The sequence below is a fragment of the Nyctibius grandis genome, chromosome 13 (assembly GCF_013368605.1).
Source record: "Nyctibius grandis isolate bNycGra1 chromosome 13, bNycGra1.pri, whole genome shotgun sequence".
Lineage (NCBI taxonomy): Eukaryota > Metazoa > Chordata > Aves > Nyctibiiformes > Nyctibiidae > Nyctibius > Nyctibius grandis.
The window spans coordinates 7,883,937-7,899,052 of NC_090670.1; the positions used below are offsets into that span (position 1 = coordinate 7,883,937).

Sequence of the window (15,116 nt, forward strand, 5' to 3'; positions counted from 1 at the left end):
AGAAAGGGAATGTGCTTTTTAAAGGATGCTCTCTATTGGAACCCATTTACTACCTTTAGAAATTAAAAGGAGCTACAATACTTTATTGCGTGCTTGCTACAGGGATGCCAACTGATAATTCTCAAGTTTTTAGTAAAATAGATTTTCAGATTTTAGATTTTGAGAGACATGCACTGCAGTAAATAAAATACAAATCTACCACTTGCACCAACAAGAACCTTTTAACTGTCTTTGGCCTTACTTATCCAATTACAAAACAGATGCTTAATTATAAAAAACAAAGCCCAAAAACCAGACCTTTTTGCATGCATACACACAGAGCACACATCTTTGAATGAAAGACTTAAGTGGTAAGGCAGTTAAATAGAAAGAAGCAGGTAAAAACTGTTTGGTGTGGGATTCTCGAACAGTATTAGGTGCATTTTGTTTTATCCCCCAAAAGAACTAGACAATCAGGATGTGCCTGAGTGCTCCTTACACAATTAAGTGACTTCTATTTCTTTTCTTAAATTCATTGTGTTTAACAGAGGAAGAGCAATTGTTGGCTTTAACCTGCCAGTCATTTATGCTGAAAGTCAGCCTTCTGAAAATACACAAATTCTGTGACAAAACCCAAACCAAGCACAGTGGAAGATATACTGCAAGACTGGAGGAGAGGTGTGCTTAGTAATTCACAGGAAATGGAAGATGTTAGTGTTCAGAAATAAAAATATGCTATGACTGACTCAAAATGTGTATGGTGGTAGGATAGGAATGGCTACCTCTCTCCACTAAACAAATACACAACATAGTCTCCTGAATTAGTTATCAAGACAAGACACTGCGTATCCTACCTACATGTCATCCAATTCTTCAGTACTGTATTCTGCATGGCTTTTTTTACCTTTCCAATAATGCTCGGCTAGTAGGTTCACTAAGTTTGTACATTATTTACAGCGTATCTGGAGAGAAAGATAGGCCTCTCCCATTTACCTCAGTTTTCTTTCCCTTTTGCACCTCTCCGGTATCAGCTTCCCTCCTGCCCCTGCAGCTGCTATCTGCCTTGCACCAAACAGTTCTGCCTGCATACCTCGCTACCAACTTGTAAACCTCCAACCACACTTCCAGCTGTTCATACATCCTTTTCCACAGCACAGGTCAGACCACCAAGTACTTGCATTTGCCAGAAGCCAGACCTTTCACACATAAAACTGAAGGTTTTCAGTGTCTCAAGGTTCCTATAAAAGCCTAATCAATTTAAGGTTATTCTGTGGATTTGCTACATGTTGGCTTACCACGTATTCCTCTGGTTTTCTTCCTTGACAGAAGTTAAACACAAATACATTTCCTATCACCTCAGGCAGCTTTCCTGAAGATCTCTGCCTCAAACCCAACAGGTTTCACAGCTGGGTTTCTTTTTCTCTCCGCAGCTCAGGGTCAGGAGCTCTGATTTCATTTCTTCCAGAAACAGACAAATGGATCTGACATCTCTGTTTTGCAGCACAGCCTATTCATTTGCCACCTCCCTTTGCAGAGTCAGTGGTAATTGGTTACATTCTACACCAGCACAGCTTCTATGTGAAAGCAGAATTTTAAAATGCAGGCAAAAGCTTTTGTGCCACTAAAATAATGAAATAGCAAAGTTAGTCTCCCTGAGCCTGACCTTATGAACTCCCAGTTTTGAAGCACTAATTTAGTACCATAAATAAACAGGTTATTTACATATAGTAAGTACTATTCGATAGACGCTTAAAAGAGCCTTCTACAAATTCCTACTCCAGCCTCTAAGGCATCCCAATCCAACACCAAAATCAAAGCTCCTCAAGCTCAACCTCTTATGAGAATTTCAGGGAAACAGAAGAGGTTGCTCAGAGTCCATCACCAAGGGCTGCTTCCACAAGAGAGCTCTTCAGCACTGAAATGTATGTTCAGACTAGCAGGGAACAGCAACAGAACTGGAAGGCATCCTATCGATCAGTCCCAGCTTGCATTTCTCCAACTATAATAAAGTGTTTTATCCACATTGTATCAAGGATTTTGAGTTACTTCTCAGACAGCTATGTACATATTTCTGCACTTGAGTTCAGGGAGCCTATTTTTATAGTGCAGTTGTAACTGACTTTCTAATTCAGTATAATGCACAACAGAAAGAGGAATATACATACAATTTCAGATTTGGCAGAGTAAACATAACTTAAGTTCTCTCAGTTGTCTGACTTGTGACCAGATCATTTATGAAGGTCATGCTACAGAGTCTCACAAGAACATTAAACAAAAGCCGTATTTCTCTGACCCTATCATAAATAATACTCCTCAAGCACTGAGGAAAGGCCATATCACTGCCAGCGGCCAGGTATCAGTCACAAGGGAACAGGGCAGTCCAGTTAATAACTTCACATAAGACCACCATTGGTTTTTTTGTCTGGGCCTGAACCAGCCATTTGCAGGACAAATCCATAAGCAAACGACAAACTGCAGGATGTGAGGTTTTAACAAAATCAAGAACAGAAAAAAAAAAAAAACACAAAATGAAGAGCTAAACCTTGCTTTCCTTTTCAAAAACTTTTTAGGCAGAGATTTTGGTATAAGCTCCATTTATAGAGAAATCTAGGTAGATCTTCCTGAAACCTCCCTCTTTTCTGCATCACTGGAAAACAGGAAAAGCTTGGGGGAAGCGGGCAGGTGAGAAGACTCTTCCCTTCTCCCCATACTTTTATTCTAGCACCACTACTTCAGGAAAAAACAAATAAAATGGCTTAAGATTCTGTCCATTTATACCATGGCATGTGCTTAGATGTAGAGAAACATATATTTGATAGAGGGGAAAAAAACAGCTGGGGATGCTAGAAGTTTATGTGATTTCAAAAAAAGCAACTGGGCAAATACATAGAAAAAGCCACAGAAGATCATTACCAGCGTATCAACCCTCAGCATGGGTCTCTGAACCGCAGACTGTGGGAGCTTGGGAAAGAGCTCTGCAGAACTGTCAGTAACACGCTTGGCCTGCTTTCACCCTCCTCCCCAGGCATTCGGTACCAGCCACGTTTTGCAGAAAGGGATGAGAACGGTGGGGCTGGCACGCTAGTCTTGAAGATACTGCAACACCAGGTCAAAGCACAGATGGGATGGAGCAAGCTCTGACTGACTTCTAACAATCCACATATATAAAGTCTTCAAAACAAGGACATATCAGGTACCATATTCATTGAATCAGATAATGCATTATCTTCGCTAGAAGGCCAAGGACATAAAATACTGTGCCAGACAGCAAGGCTGTTCTTAAACCCATTTTTCTCACCCAAGAGAACTGGATACACATAAGAGAGTAAATTCCTAAATTTAAGCACTAGTGGTTTAATTGTAATAGACACCTGCCAGACACTACTGGATACAAAGGAGTTTTACTATAGGTATCATTAGCTTGCCAAGTATGCCAAATATCCAACATCAGAATGGGCTATCTTACTTCCAGGCTGCTAACATGCCACTAGCCTGAGACAGACTCACTTAACTGCATCCTATTATGATTTTAATCTAGAAACTGTGGAAGCATTTTATATACAGTATAAACATTAGGTTGAACATTCTCACTTCATGAAATAACATACTATTTTTCCCTCCTAGTCCATAAAATGAGAGTGACCCAACATTGAACAGAACTTACAGATATCTTTTCATTGACTTACACAGGATCACATCATTAGACAACTGCAGGTTTATACATTTCATAACATACTTTTAAAATATTGAATATTTGTCTCTTATTGCAGAGCATTTTGGAAGCAAAGCAAGAGTTGTAAATGGCTGCATCATAATTACTGTCATAAATCACCATCTATACATTACGTAACGAACAGGAGCAAAGCAGCTGACGAACTTCCAGAGGCGTTTGCTGTGGGAGTGGAACCGAGATGCCTACCATCCCCATCTCGCTGTCCCCCCTTCCCAGGACAGCACCCTGCCTCCTCTTTAGACACATGCCACCACAGTTCTTTGCAGACCCACACTGCAGACTCAGAGACTAAATAATCCCATTTTAAGAAGTGGCACAAACAGAGCTACGAGCAGTCAATTGAAGACAGGAGCAACTGGGAGAGGGACCACAGGTCTCATAGCAAATAATTTCAAACTCTCTATACAGAAGACAGTTCCAAAAACACCATCTTACTCGCACAGATTTTAGCAAATCATTTGTGCAATAGCAGGATCCTTTCACTTAGCACAATACCACCATATGCGTGATGTTTTCTTGAGATATTCTTCTCCATAAAAGGTGAACCAGCGCTGTTGATTTAAAATACTTTAAGGCTACAGGTAAATTAATTCTGAAACAAACAAAAACAACGCACTCATCTCAGTTACCCCTGCTCCAAGCTGAAGTTCCCGTAATACCTCTACCTCCTGGGTGGTCTCAACTCCACAAGATTATTTCCCTCAACTGCTTCACTGGTAATCTTAACAACTATCTGCAAGACTATATAATTTAATTAGTGTAAATCATAAAGAAAACAAGATGATAAAGCAGCTACTACCACACATACTTGGAAAGCAGACTTGCAAAATACATTCACTTGTCAAGTTTGTTTTCTCCTTCTCTAAATCAAGAGAGATGATGCATCTACTACAGCAGCATTAGCAAATAACTAAATTTTATTTCTTTTACAAGCATGTTTTGTAAGACGTACAGAATCTGTCCTAGACCAGAAAGTCTTCCCGGCATAACTATGGTTGTCAGAAAACACAACAGAGGGGCAACATAAATACCAGTAAAAGGTGTTGAAAACACACCTTCAAACAGGGGAAGAACCATGTTGTTGCTGTAAGGCCTTCTCTGCTCGAGTAAGAGACAGGATGACAGCCTAAGCACACTAGTTTATGCCATGAAGTCTTTACATAATAGTTGGGAGTTGTGATGATAATTATTATAAATGTATATTTATTGCATCTGCAGCCTGTTCCCACACAAGTTATTAAGTTTTGAAAAAATATTTTAAGATTGTTTAAGGTCCAATTTAAAAATCAGCATGCTAAAGGTAGAAAAATAGATTTCTAAGAAGAGACATTAGGAAGTTACAAGAACCACAACACCTTTCTTTTTTCCTTTGGCTATTTACTGTATGTCAAACATGATTCAATACTCCGATGGGTATCACACAGTCTCATTTATTCCAATTACTATTTACTAAAACTGGGAACACAGTCAGATGCTCATTAGCACATCAGAATGCACACAGATGCTCATTAAACATAAGGATCTTCCTCAGCAAATCTGAGTATATATGTGGTAATAACCTGTAGCACTACCACACAGACCTCCAGCACAAGAGTAGTTTTTTTATTAAATCACCAGTATGCTTGCTATCACTGCAGTGGAAAGGTTTCTTCCTCAAACTTAAGGTCTACTTGTAAAATACTTGACACACAACTAGGAGAAAAAAAATCCCTTGACACAAGAAATCTGCAGTTAACACTGGCATAACAAAGATTTGGGTTTTGCATCCAGCCACAAACATGGATGGGGAAAGATGTGTGCATTATGCCTAAAAAAACCCCAAACCTCTCCATGGCAGACCTAAGTTTTTTGACAGACAGTAGGTTTCTGTAACTCAAGGATGGTTTCAATTCACAGAAATAGAATGGCTTCTGCACTGTCTTCTGAGGAAACCAAGCATGCAATAACAAACAATAAATATTGACTCACTAAATCACTGTCACTTCAGAAAGCAGCTATGTAAATAAATTTCTGATGAAAGGAGCCAAGATTCATAGCTCTTGATAATTAAGTTTCCTCATTATCAAAGACGTGAATAGACAGCATCAGTAAGCATAGTTATTTTTACTTCTCTTCAAGTTTTAGCTGGGGGATCTAGAGAGGGTTCTCTCTTTTCTGTGATGATGAGTAACAAATTTTTACATGAACCTCTTTGGCCTTCATAGTATGGGTCTAAGGCACAAGGTTACTATACTGGTCATGGCAAATACAGCCTTAATCCAGGACTATTCAGAAGGATTCTAAAGCTCCCACAGCAATCATGTTTTCTGTGGTGTGCTTTGTTTAAACACTTCAAATTGCTAGATATTTCTATCAGCAAGTTGGAGGCTAGGGTTTGAGGGACACAGAGCCCTTAATTTTTTTCCTCTCGCCATAACCTCGTCGCACAGTGGACGTGATAAACGGCATGGCCCTACTTGCCTCGATCTTGAGAAAAGAGGGACAAGAGAAGCCAGCTGGGCAGACTGCACATGCAGCTCACCACAGCCCTGCACGGAGATGTCTACCTGAGTGGCACCTTGCACAAAACCCGTGCGGGCTGCATGCACAGCAGGGGGAAGGAGGGGGGAACCCCAACACCCACACCGCTGCTTCTTCTGCTTCGGTGCTTGCCTCACGGAGCCGGAAAACAGCCCCTGGTGCCTCCGTCCCAAAAACCACAGCCACGCCGGAGGTGGCGGCGGTGCGGAGGGTGGCAGCGGGCCCCGGCGGTGGCTCCCAGCCCCCCGCGGCCAGGCGGGGGTCCCGCAGGCGTGAGGACTAACCTCGTGCCCCCGCAGCCCGGCCGGGACACGACCTCCGCTGGCGGGGGGTCACACGGCAGCAAGAGGGGCCGGGACCCGCGGCGGAGGGCTGAGGCGAGACGAGGCCCCGCCGGCGCCACCGCCTCACGGGAGGCGGGCGAGCAATGGCCGGGGAGGCGGAGCGCGGCCGGCCGCCCGCCTCCCGCAGCACGCCGGGGCGGTGAATCATGCTCTGTCCGTCTCCTCCCCCCCCCTCCTCCATCTCAGCAGCGCCCTCAGCCTCTCTCCTCCATACAAAAGCAAAATGTCCGCCATCTTCACAGGCTGCTGCTGCCGCCGCCGGGCCGGACGGGACTGCGCCGCGCCGCCGCCACGCGAAGGGCGGCCCCGCGGCGGGGCCGGGGCGGCCGCAGGGGGCCAGGGGCGGCCGCCGGGGCGGGGGGGGTTATTACCTTGATGCAGTAGGGCGGCTCGTCGAAGGTAACCAGCATGTACCTGTCGCCGCGGCTGGCCGGGTCCCGGGCCCGCAGCTGCGGAGAGAACGGAGAGAGGCGGCGTGAGCGGGCGAAGGGGGCGACCGGGGCGGCGGCGGCCCCTCCCCGGGCCCCACACTCACCTTCATGAAGATCTCCACGGCGCCCTTGGCGATGTCCAGGTAGCTGGTGCCCAGATACGCCCGCTGGTTCATGGAGGCGGACGTGTCTATGAGGAAGAGGAGGATCGGCATGGTCCAGGCAGAGCCCCGGCCCGCCGGGCACCCTGCGGGGAGGAGGGAGGGGAGGGGGAGCGGCTGGCTCGCTCACTCGCTCCCCCTGGCCGGCCGCCTGCCTGTCTGTCTGCCCGCCCGCCCCGGCTCGGCTCCGCTCCGGCTGCGGCCGCTGCGGCTCGTTACTGAGCTGCCTGTGCTCGCCGAGACTCAACTTCTCTTCCCTGAGCTTCCACCAGCACCATGTGACCAGCGCGCACGCCATTGGCTGCCAATTATACCTACATTTGCATATTCATGGCGGAGAGGGGTGGGGGGAGCGGGGGGGCGGCGGGGTGACGAGGGGAGCGGGAGGCGCCGCCGGACCCCTCCGCGCGCGCGCCGCACCTGTCACCCCGCTCCGCCCCTCTGCGGGGCTCCCCGCCCCTCGCCCCAGGGGCCGCCCCGCCGCGCCGCGAGGGCTCCGCGGGGCCGGAGGACGCTCGGTGGCGGCGCCGCCTCATGGACCTGCCCCCCCACCCTCGGTTACCGTCCCGCCGCTGCGGCCGAGTCACCACACGGCTGAGAGGCGCCGAGCCGCTGCCTCACACCTGCCCGCTGCGGCCTACCCTCACCGCGGCCCGGCCTCGGCGCCCGCACGGCCCTCGACGGCCCCGCCGGCGCTGAGGGAAACGGGCAGGAGCTGTAGGCTGGCCCTGGGGAACGGAGCAAAACAGCTCAGCTAATCACCCCGTCACATCATCGCTGCGTTTCTGGTCTTCAGAGATTTCGCTTAAGCACTAAACCCTCAGCCCTCCCCGCGCGGTTGTTTTGCAGTCGGGTAACAGGCACCTTCCAAAGGCAGCGGCTGGAGTTGGGTGTCACGTACTGTCCTCGCATGCTCACAGGGCTCCTCACGGTACCTGGATGAAGGCGGGATGGCAACAAATTAACTGTGGCAAAACTGAAAATACATAAAACCCTGCATTATTTCCAACCACTCAGGTGGAAAAAAAAAAAAAAAAAAAGCGCCATGGTCTGAAAGGAGGGATCAAGGTGTCCTGCTCCGAGGGAAGAAATTGAGGCCTTGGCCCTTGAGCAGGCTGTGCTGGGATGGGCCCCCGCGCGCACACAGGCCTGAGCAGCTACTACTGACTGTAGCTGAGTAAGTGGTATGAGACTGAGGAAATATTTAGCACTATGTCTGCTCATGAATGCTTGTTTGCTTCCAGGATCGAATCCAAAAAACACAAAAGCAGCACTGTCAACATGAATCTCAGTTTAAACTAATAATTAAGAAACTGATAATGTTTTCCAACGCTTTTACATTCAAAGGCTTTTTCCGCAGATTTTTTTTGCCGTTCATTTGAACAACAGGCAAAGAGCCAGGTTCAGTTTTTACTCTGTTTTTGTGAAGCATTTGGACAATACTGTTGTTTCACAACACCACAGGTGAATTCTAAAATCCCTGTTACAAAGCATTACAAAATATGAATGTAAAGATATCATTACCCATCTTGATCAGAATAATCAGAGATGTTAATTCAGGGGTGTACTTGTCCTTTTTGTCACCAAAAAAAACCCCAACATCTGAATACAGGACAGTAGCAAGTCTCTATATTTGTTTTACAAAGAAGTTTGTCTTTTAAAAAGATCTTAGCTTCTGCAAATATTTTTCATATTATCAAGTTATTTAATTTTAGTGAACCAAAAGTGGATAAATTAGCAGTTGAAAAGCAGATCATTTTGAAAACAAATACTGTCAAACTTGGAGCCTCCATTCCATTATCCAGATCCTCTCCATAAGTTGCATATCTGTGAGTGCAACTGTGATCAAGGTTTCTGAATTTTAGCAATCATAGCAGAAATGCCAGGAGGGATAAACATAAATATTTTTACGCAAGTGATTAGCGCACATGAGTGGAGCCAGACTGAACAAAATGGGATTTGAATCCTATAGATTAAGACAAAAATGCAGATGCTGTATTTTTGCACCACTGCACATTAGTCTGGAAAGACAGCTCCTAGATAGGAATAGATTTGCTAAGGACTGAATGGAAACTAAACTATTGGTAGACGATGCCAGCTAATACCGCTAGGTCCCTGCACGGAGAACTTGATGAGGCCACCTATGCATTTCTCTCGCATCAACCAGATGAGGTCAGAGACTAACTTTTGACTCCAGCTGACCTCAGCCAATTCGAACTGGCAACCTAGAGGCCCTGCGTCCTACAGTGTCCTCAAGTCAGACTATATGAAATGCTAAACAATGACAAGTTCATACCCTCACCATATTTTTTTTACCCCAGACTGCCAGATACCTAAAAGCCACATCTCTCACATCCAAACATGTTATTTAAAGGTCAAGATGAAACTCCCTTGTTTCCTGTTTCAGAGGTTGACCTTTCCAAGGGCAGCAGCAGGCAAGGTTCACATATTCTCCTTCTCCCTCTGTTGAGGATTTTAGCTTTTGGAGCCTGCTCCTGCTGGACACCACAAGAGCTTAAGTCTAGGGTTTTTCTGGGCACAATACAAGACATTTATTTAGTTGAATGAGACTTTTTTTATTCCTGAAAATAACAGACACCATAGTTGCTACTGTGCATGAATGCAGCTCGAGTGAGTGCTTCTTTACAGCTCCCCCATACAATTTGTGTTTGCAGTGCTGACTGCCTGGCAGCTATGGCGGCAGACATTTGCTACATCTATAAAGTTCAAATTTTCTTGGTTTTTAATTGAAATTACACTCATCTACGTTTCTTCAACTGCAATAGTTAAAGAAATTGTCTCTATGGGGAAATTAATCAGAATGGTTACTGCAGATTAAGCTCTCCTATAATTAAATATTTTGAAATAGCTCCTGTGTAGATATTCTATCCCACAGTAAAAAGGAACATAATTCTGGAAGAATCATTTCAGTCAATTTCTAACCAAACAGATCAGTGGTATTTTTCCCCTGTTGTGCTGATGAGTTGTGATTTTTCTGTTCCTCGTCCTAACACAGCTTAGCATCTAAGCTGTTGCCTCTAACAGGATTTTAGCTCTAACAATCTTCCTTTCTTCTTAACACTTTTATATTGCTTCATCTGTTACCTTTTTCTCACCCAGCTGCTTTCTGACCTGAACAAGTAATATACCCGTGAGACAGTAGCCATGCTCCTTTTAGGCACTGAAGGAAGTCAGCTTTGGCACCGATTAGCCATCTGAATTTGGGGCACACTTGATACCTTAGTCAGAATTTATCTACTTAAAATCTAGATCAACAGCTAAACCCTTGAAACCTCTCTCCACTTCTGTGGTTCCCTATCTGGGTCTTGTACAGCTGCCCTGATGACGTTCCTGCTTGATTTAAAAGGCTTCAAGCCAGACCAGAAATGGTCACTGCTAAATCACTATAAAAATACTGATTAATCCATCCCATGAGCTGGGAAGTATTATCCCTATCATACAGAAAAGGGGCTGCCACCAGAGCTGAGGGACTTGCCTGGCACCACACACGATGCCATTTTCAGTACCACAGTGAGAATTCAGAAGTGTTTAGCTCTTAGCCAGATCTATACTGTCCCTTTCAGAAAGATGAAATCCCCTGCTTACATAAAGAATTTGTGTGCAGCTGAACTCCAGTAGGAAAGGTTAGAAATTGTGCTAAATAACTTCTTCTTCACAGCTCCAGTAACAATATGGCAGAGTGAGAGTTCAGAAAATTATATTCAAGATGGCAGAAGCTGAGCAAATTCAAGTCCTTTATATTGTGTACTGTATCAGGGCTAAATGTTCTCACACATCAGCAGTTAGCTACTCTTAAGCCAGACAAGGCTTAAGACTAGAAAAGGCCAGGCTGCTTCTGCCCGTGTGTCACAGCCCCTTCTGGAGGAAAAAAAAATAAAAAAGCAAATCAGTATTTTCTAGGATATTGCTCAGCAGCACCTTTTTTTTTTTTTTCCATTTTGTAACTACACTACAAACTTCCACAAAATTGTAACTCACCCCTTAAAGATTTCTGCCCCTTTCACTTGCTCCATCTCCTTTCTGCAGCCATTCCACTAAAGACAAGCAAGAGTTTGGGAATCTGATCCAAAACTTGCCTTTCTGCTGCCTTTCAGGAGTCTGGATTTGCAGATTGGAGGACAGTAACAGAAGCTGAGGTGCAAATCCCGCATTACTGTGGGCAGTCAGACTTTGTGTAAGTCTCCCATGGAGATGGGCACCTGAATTTCTTTTCACAGGCTTCAGCAAATTCAGGAATTCCATTTTCAGCTAAAGTACAAGGAACAGACTACAGATACATGCCCTGACTGCAGCACGTTTTCTGCTGATTTATTGAGTGTGCATAAATACTACACTATAACTGTCATATTTAACCACAAAAAGAGAAAGCTGTATGCTCAGGAAAATAATTCAGGGCAACTCCGAGATTTTCATCTGTCTTCCATAAACGTCAGAAAAAGAGGCCTATTAGCTAAAGGGCAGAGTCCAGCCAGCATGATTTTCTCCCGTTCCCCCCAACACATGGGTTAACCCTTTGCTGTGCATGGTACAGAGTACCTTTCCTCTTCCTGCAAGGTTTTGATGTGAGCACAGCTAATACTGCCCATGGTCCAAAGGTGAAAGCCAGATCACCATAGCCTGCATAACAGCAGACACGGTTTAATTTCCATTTTGCTTTAAAGACCAACGAAAAGGGGATGAGGAAGTGATTGGTTGCCTAAGATGGTGGATCGTTTTGCAATAACAGATAAGCAAAATTCTGACAAAATGTCTCTGAGGAGACATAAAATTAATCCACGAAGCAGCACTTTGAACTGCAAACCAAGCTGGAACAAATTTCCAGACAGTCAAGGCTTTCCATATGAGAGCTGGTTTCAAAGTCCAAGAGTCTCTCCAAAGAAGAAACAACATTCAGAATAAAAGTTTGAAAAACATACTGGCTACTGAAAAAGAAACTGAAACCCTCTTGGTAAATTTAACAAACTGGAGAAATTAGTTACTCTAAACGTGAAGACGAGAAAAAGCAGTTAGTCTTGCCCATACCTAAGCATACGCAGGGAGATACAAAACTGAAAGTGTGCACTTCGGCTTACTGCATCTTGTGATCAAACAGCATCAGATTAATGGGGTGGATCCCCCAGCTCCAAGACCCCATATGTCCCGCCAAGTTCTCCCACATAAAGATATATCATCTCTCTCTTATAAATGCTGGGAGAGAACAGAACTTGTTTGGGGGGAGGAAGAAAGGAAAGGGAGAGGGATTTCTGTCTGAGACAGGGGAGACTTGCACCAGGCAGTCACAGCCAGGGGAAGTGGGGGTTCGCGGGCCAGGGATGCTCTGGCCTGTAGGTGCGTTTGAATTGACAGCCAGCCAAGAACCGCGTGAAATTCCCTGTTACTTCCTTTTATTGGTCTTATGCTAAGTGTTGCTAAGCTGTACCTGGGAATCGGGCCAAATCAGCTTGGGATCTTTGGATAAAAGGCATTATAAAAAAAAAAAAAAAAACAAACCAGAGTATTACCCATGTGGAAAGCAACAATATGAATTAAATGAATGTGCAAAGTAGCAGGATTTGGTTTTTATTACATTCTACAAGGCAAAATATAAAGACAGACTAAAAAATTGCCTCTTCTGAGGAAAACAACATCCTTCTGCCTGAGTTTCTGAGAGGAAGAGTCATAAATGCCATGTATCATTACCAGAACTGACACCTGAAAACACACATTTTTAAATAGGCTAAAACCAACAGGGACTGGTTAGGAAAGTCATTTTCCTAGGCTAGGGTGTACAGATTTGTGCCACTGAGTGAGAAGTAAACACTGCTTCATCTATTACCTATCAGCATTTATTTTATGACAAAGAATACTCATGTAGGCTGGGGACCTGCTCTAAACCAACAGGACTTATGATAAGGGGAAAGCCTGGCTTGGCTTTTTCATTTCTGGACACAGTTATGATTTTTTACTATATATGTGACTTGCCTGCAACAGAAATTCTCCCTTACAGAGTTCAAAGTATCTCCCACAGCGAAAGTTTACCTAACCCGACCATGCGCTCCACATCCTGCTTGTGCCTGATCCAAAGCGGACCAGACCCTGCTGCGAGTCTCAGGGAGCCTCAGCCCTCGTACAGACCCATCAGTCTCTGATTCCGGCTCTGCAAGTCACTTTTCAGCCCTCAGCATCCTTTTACTCCACCGGGAACACCCACTGTCCCCCACTGACATGGCACCTTGTGTCTCAAAAAAGTTAGGGACAGTCTTCAAAATATCAAGGGACACCACTCCATGGGATGTTAACTCTGTGCTGAGAGCACCTGAAAGCAAGTTACTGGTCCCAAACTGGAAATCTGATGTATTTTTTTAGGCATGAATATTAACATTTCCAACATCACATTACCAGATCATCATCACCTTACTGAAACTGAACACTTTCATGGCATCAGTATGTTTATTTTATCATCATTTAGTTGCCAAAAAAACCCCAAAGCTACTGCAGAGAACACTCTGCAATAAAAATATTGCATGTTACAATAAGCATTTGTCACAATTTTTTTTTTCCCCCCCAAAGGAATCCAATATTTCATCCTGATGACTCTGTCATTGAAGACAGTTACAGAAGTGGACAGAATTATCTACTTGGAGCACAAGCTTTGGTGCCACATGAGCTCTCGCTGGCTTTGCCACAGGCCTTCACCAGCATCTTCCGTAGGTACCTGGCCTTCCTACCTTGGTTTCTGCAGCTGCACAAGGGCTTATTTTGTTGTTTCTCCTGTTTTTGCAAAACCACTCAAAACTGTGCCAACCCTCACTAAAGAGGCGAGAGAAATCATCCCTGCCCTGTAGTTCTCACGAGCTAATTTCAGACATGATCTAATGAGTGGGTGGTAACAAGACAGCAAGGCAGGACGGGAGAGAAAGGCCCAAGCAGCACTGTTGAAGTTAGAAGGAAACTCAGCAAAAAGCAAGTGCACGGGAGTTTAAAACAAAGACCCTTTCATTCTTCAATATTTTTTTTTTAGATAAATAGTGAGGAAGAGGAAGCAAAGGCTCATCTCCTGAGGTAGCTGGTCGGTGTTTGGAAGAAACAAGTTTCCAGGAAGAGTTTAGGGAGGGACACAACCTCATCTTGCAAGAGCAGCTCTCTGCGTAGTAGCATGAAAAAAGGAGATGGCAGGAGCAGACAGCACAGTGCAGCAGCATTGCCAGCAGCACTGTCCAGATAGGAAATCCAAAGAACTGAGACACAGCAGCAAGCAAGAAATAGGTGTGCAGTCTTGAAGAGTCAGCTCAAACACGATGGGGTAGGAAAAAAGGGCACAAGGTGGAAGATCTGTGGGACTTTGCCAGACTGAAAGGGCAGCAAGGTGTTCCCCACAGGTGCTTACACCTGGATCTGAAGACATTTGCATTTGCTTCTCTCAAATGGGGTATTTATGCCAGATAGGAACATAGAAATTTAAAACAAAAATGTGTTATCTCTTTTAGTCTTCTGTCTCTGAAGATTTACACATGATAGGAGATATTGTGCTTATTCTGGACTAAGCAGAAAAAGAAACCTACTCTGCTCTCTCTGGAGTTGCTATCTTTGTTCCTGTTTAGTGCTGCTGACCTTGCTCAGTACAGACTGAATTACTGAACTTCCTGATCTCTCAGGTCCCGATTTTGTCACTTCCTTGCACTCACTCGATTTTTGTGTATTAAGTTTGAAGGTTTGTTGGCAGCAAAGGAAAACTTCAAATCCAGACACTTCTGTTTACTTGCTGCATGCTCTTACGTCGTTTTGGATATGAATGCAACCTCGAACTGGAGAGGGTTACAAGAACAAAGTTTTCACATCCTTTCAGAAGCTTTTGGCAATTTCTAAGAGCTGAAAGCTAATTATTTTGGCACAAAGAGGCACCAAATAATCTTTTACCTATGGCATTCCTGTATAAGGTTTCCTTGAC

At 44.6% G+C, this 15,116-nt stretch overlaps 1 protein-coding gene across 4 annotated transcripts in view; it reads right to left on the bottom strand.

Annotated features, from left to right (window-relative positions):
- LOC137669695 (integrator complex subunit 6-like) overlaps positions 1-7,434 on the bottom strand; it is a 42,570-nt gene extending 35,136 nt beyond the window's left edge. For 3 of the 4 annotated variants that reach the window (XR_011049159.1, XR_011049158.1, XM_068411948.1), the window contains exons 1-2: positions 7,112-7,434; positions 6,948-7,025 (exon numbers count right to left, since the gene is read on the bottom strand). Coding sequence is in view for 2 of the 4 variants with exons in the window: in XM_068411948.1 (XP_068268049.1) it covers positions 6,948-7,025; positions 7,112-7,222 (189 nt within the window). In the remaining 2 variants the exon portion in view is untranslated. The remainder of the gene's footprint in view (positions 1-6,947; positions 7,026-7,111) is intronic. The other variant, XM_068411949.1, reaches the window with a different exon arrangement.
- Positions 7,435-15,116: the final 7,682 nt, after the last annotated feature.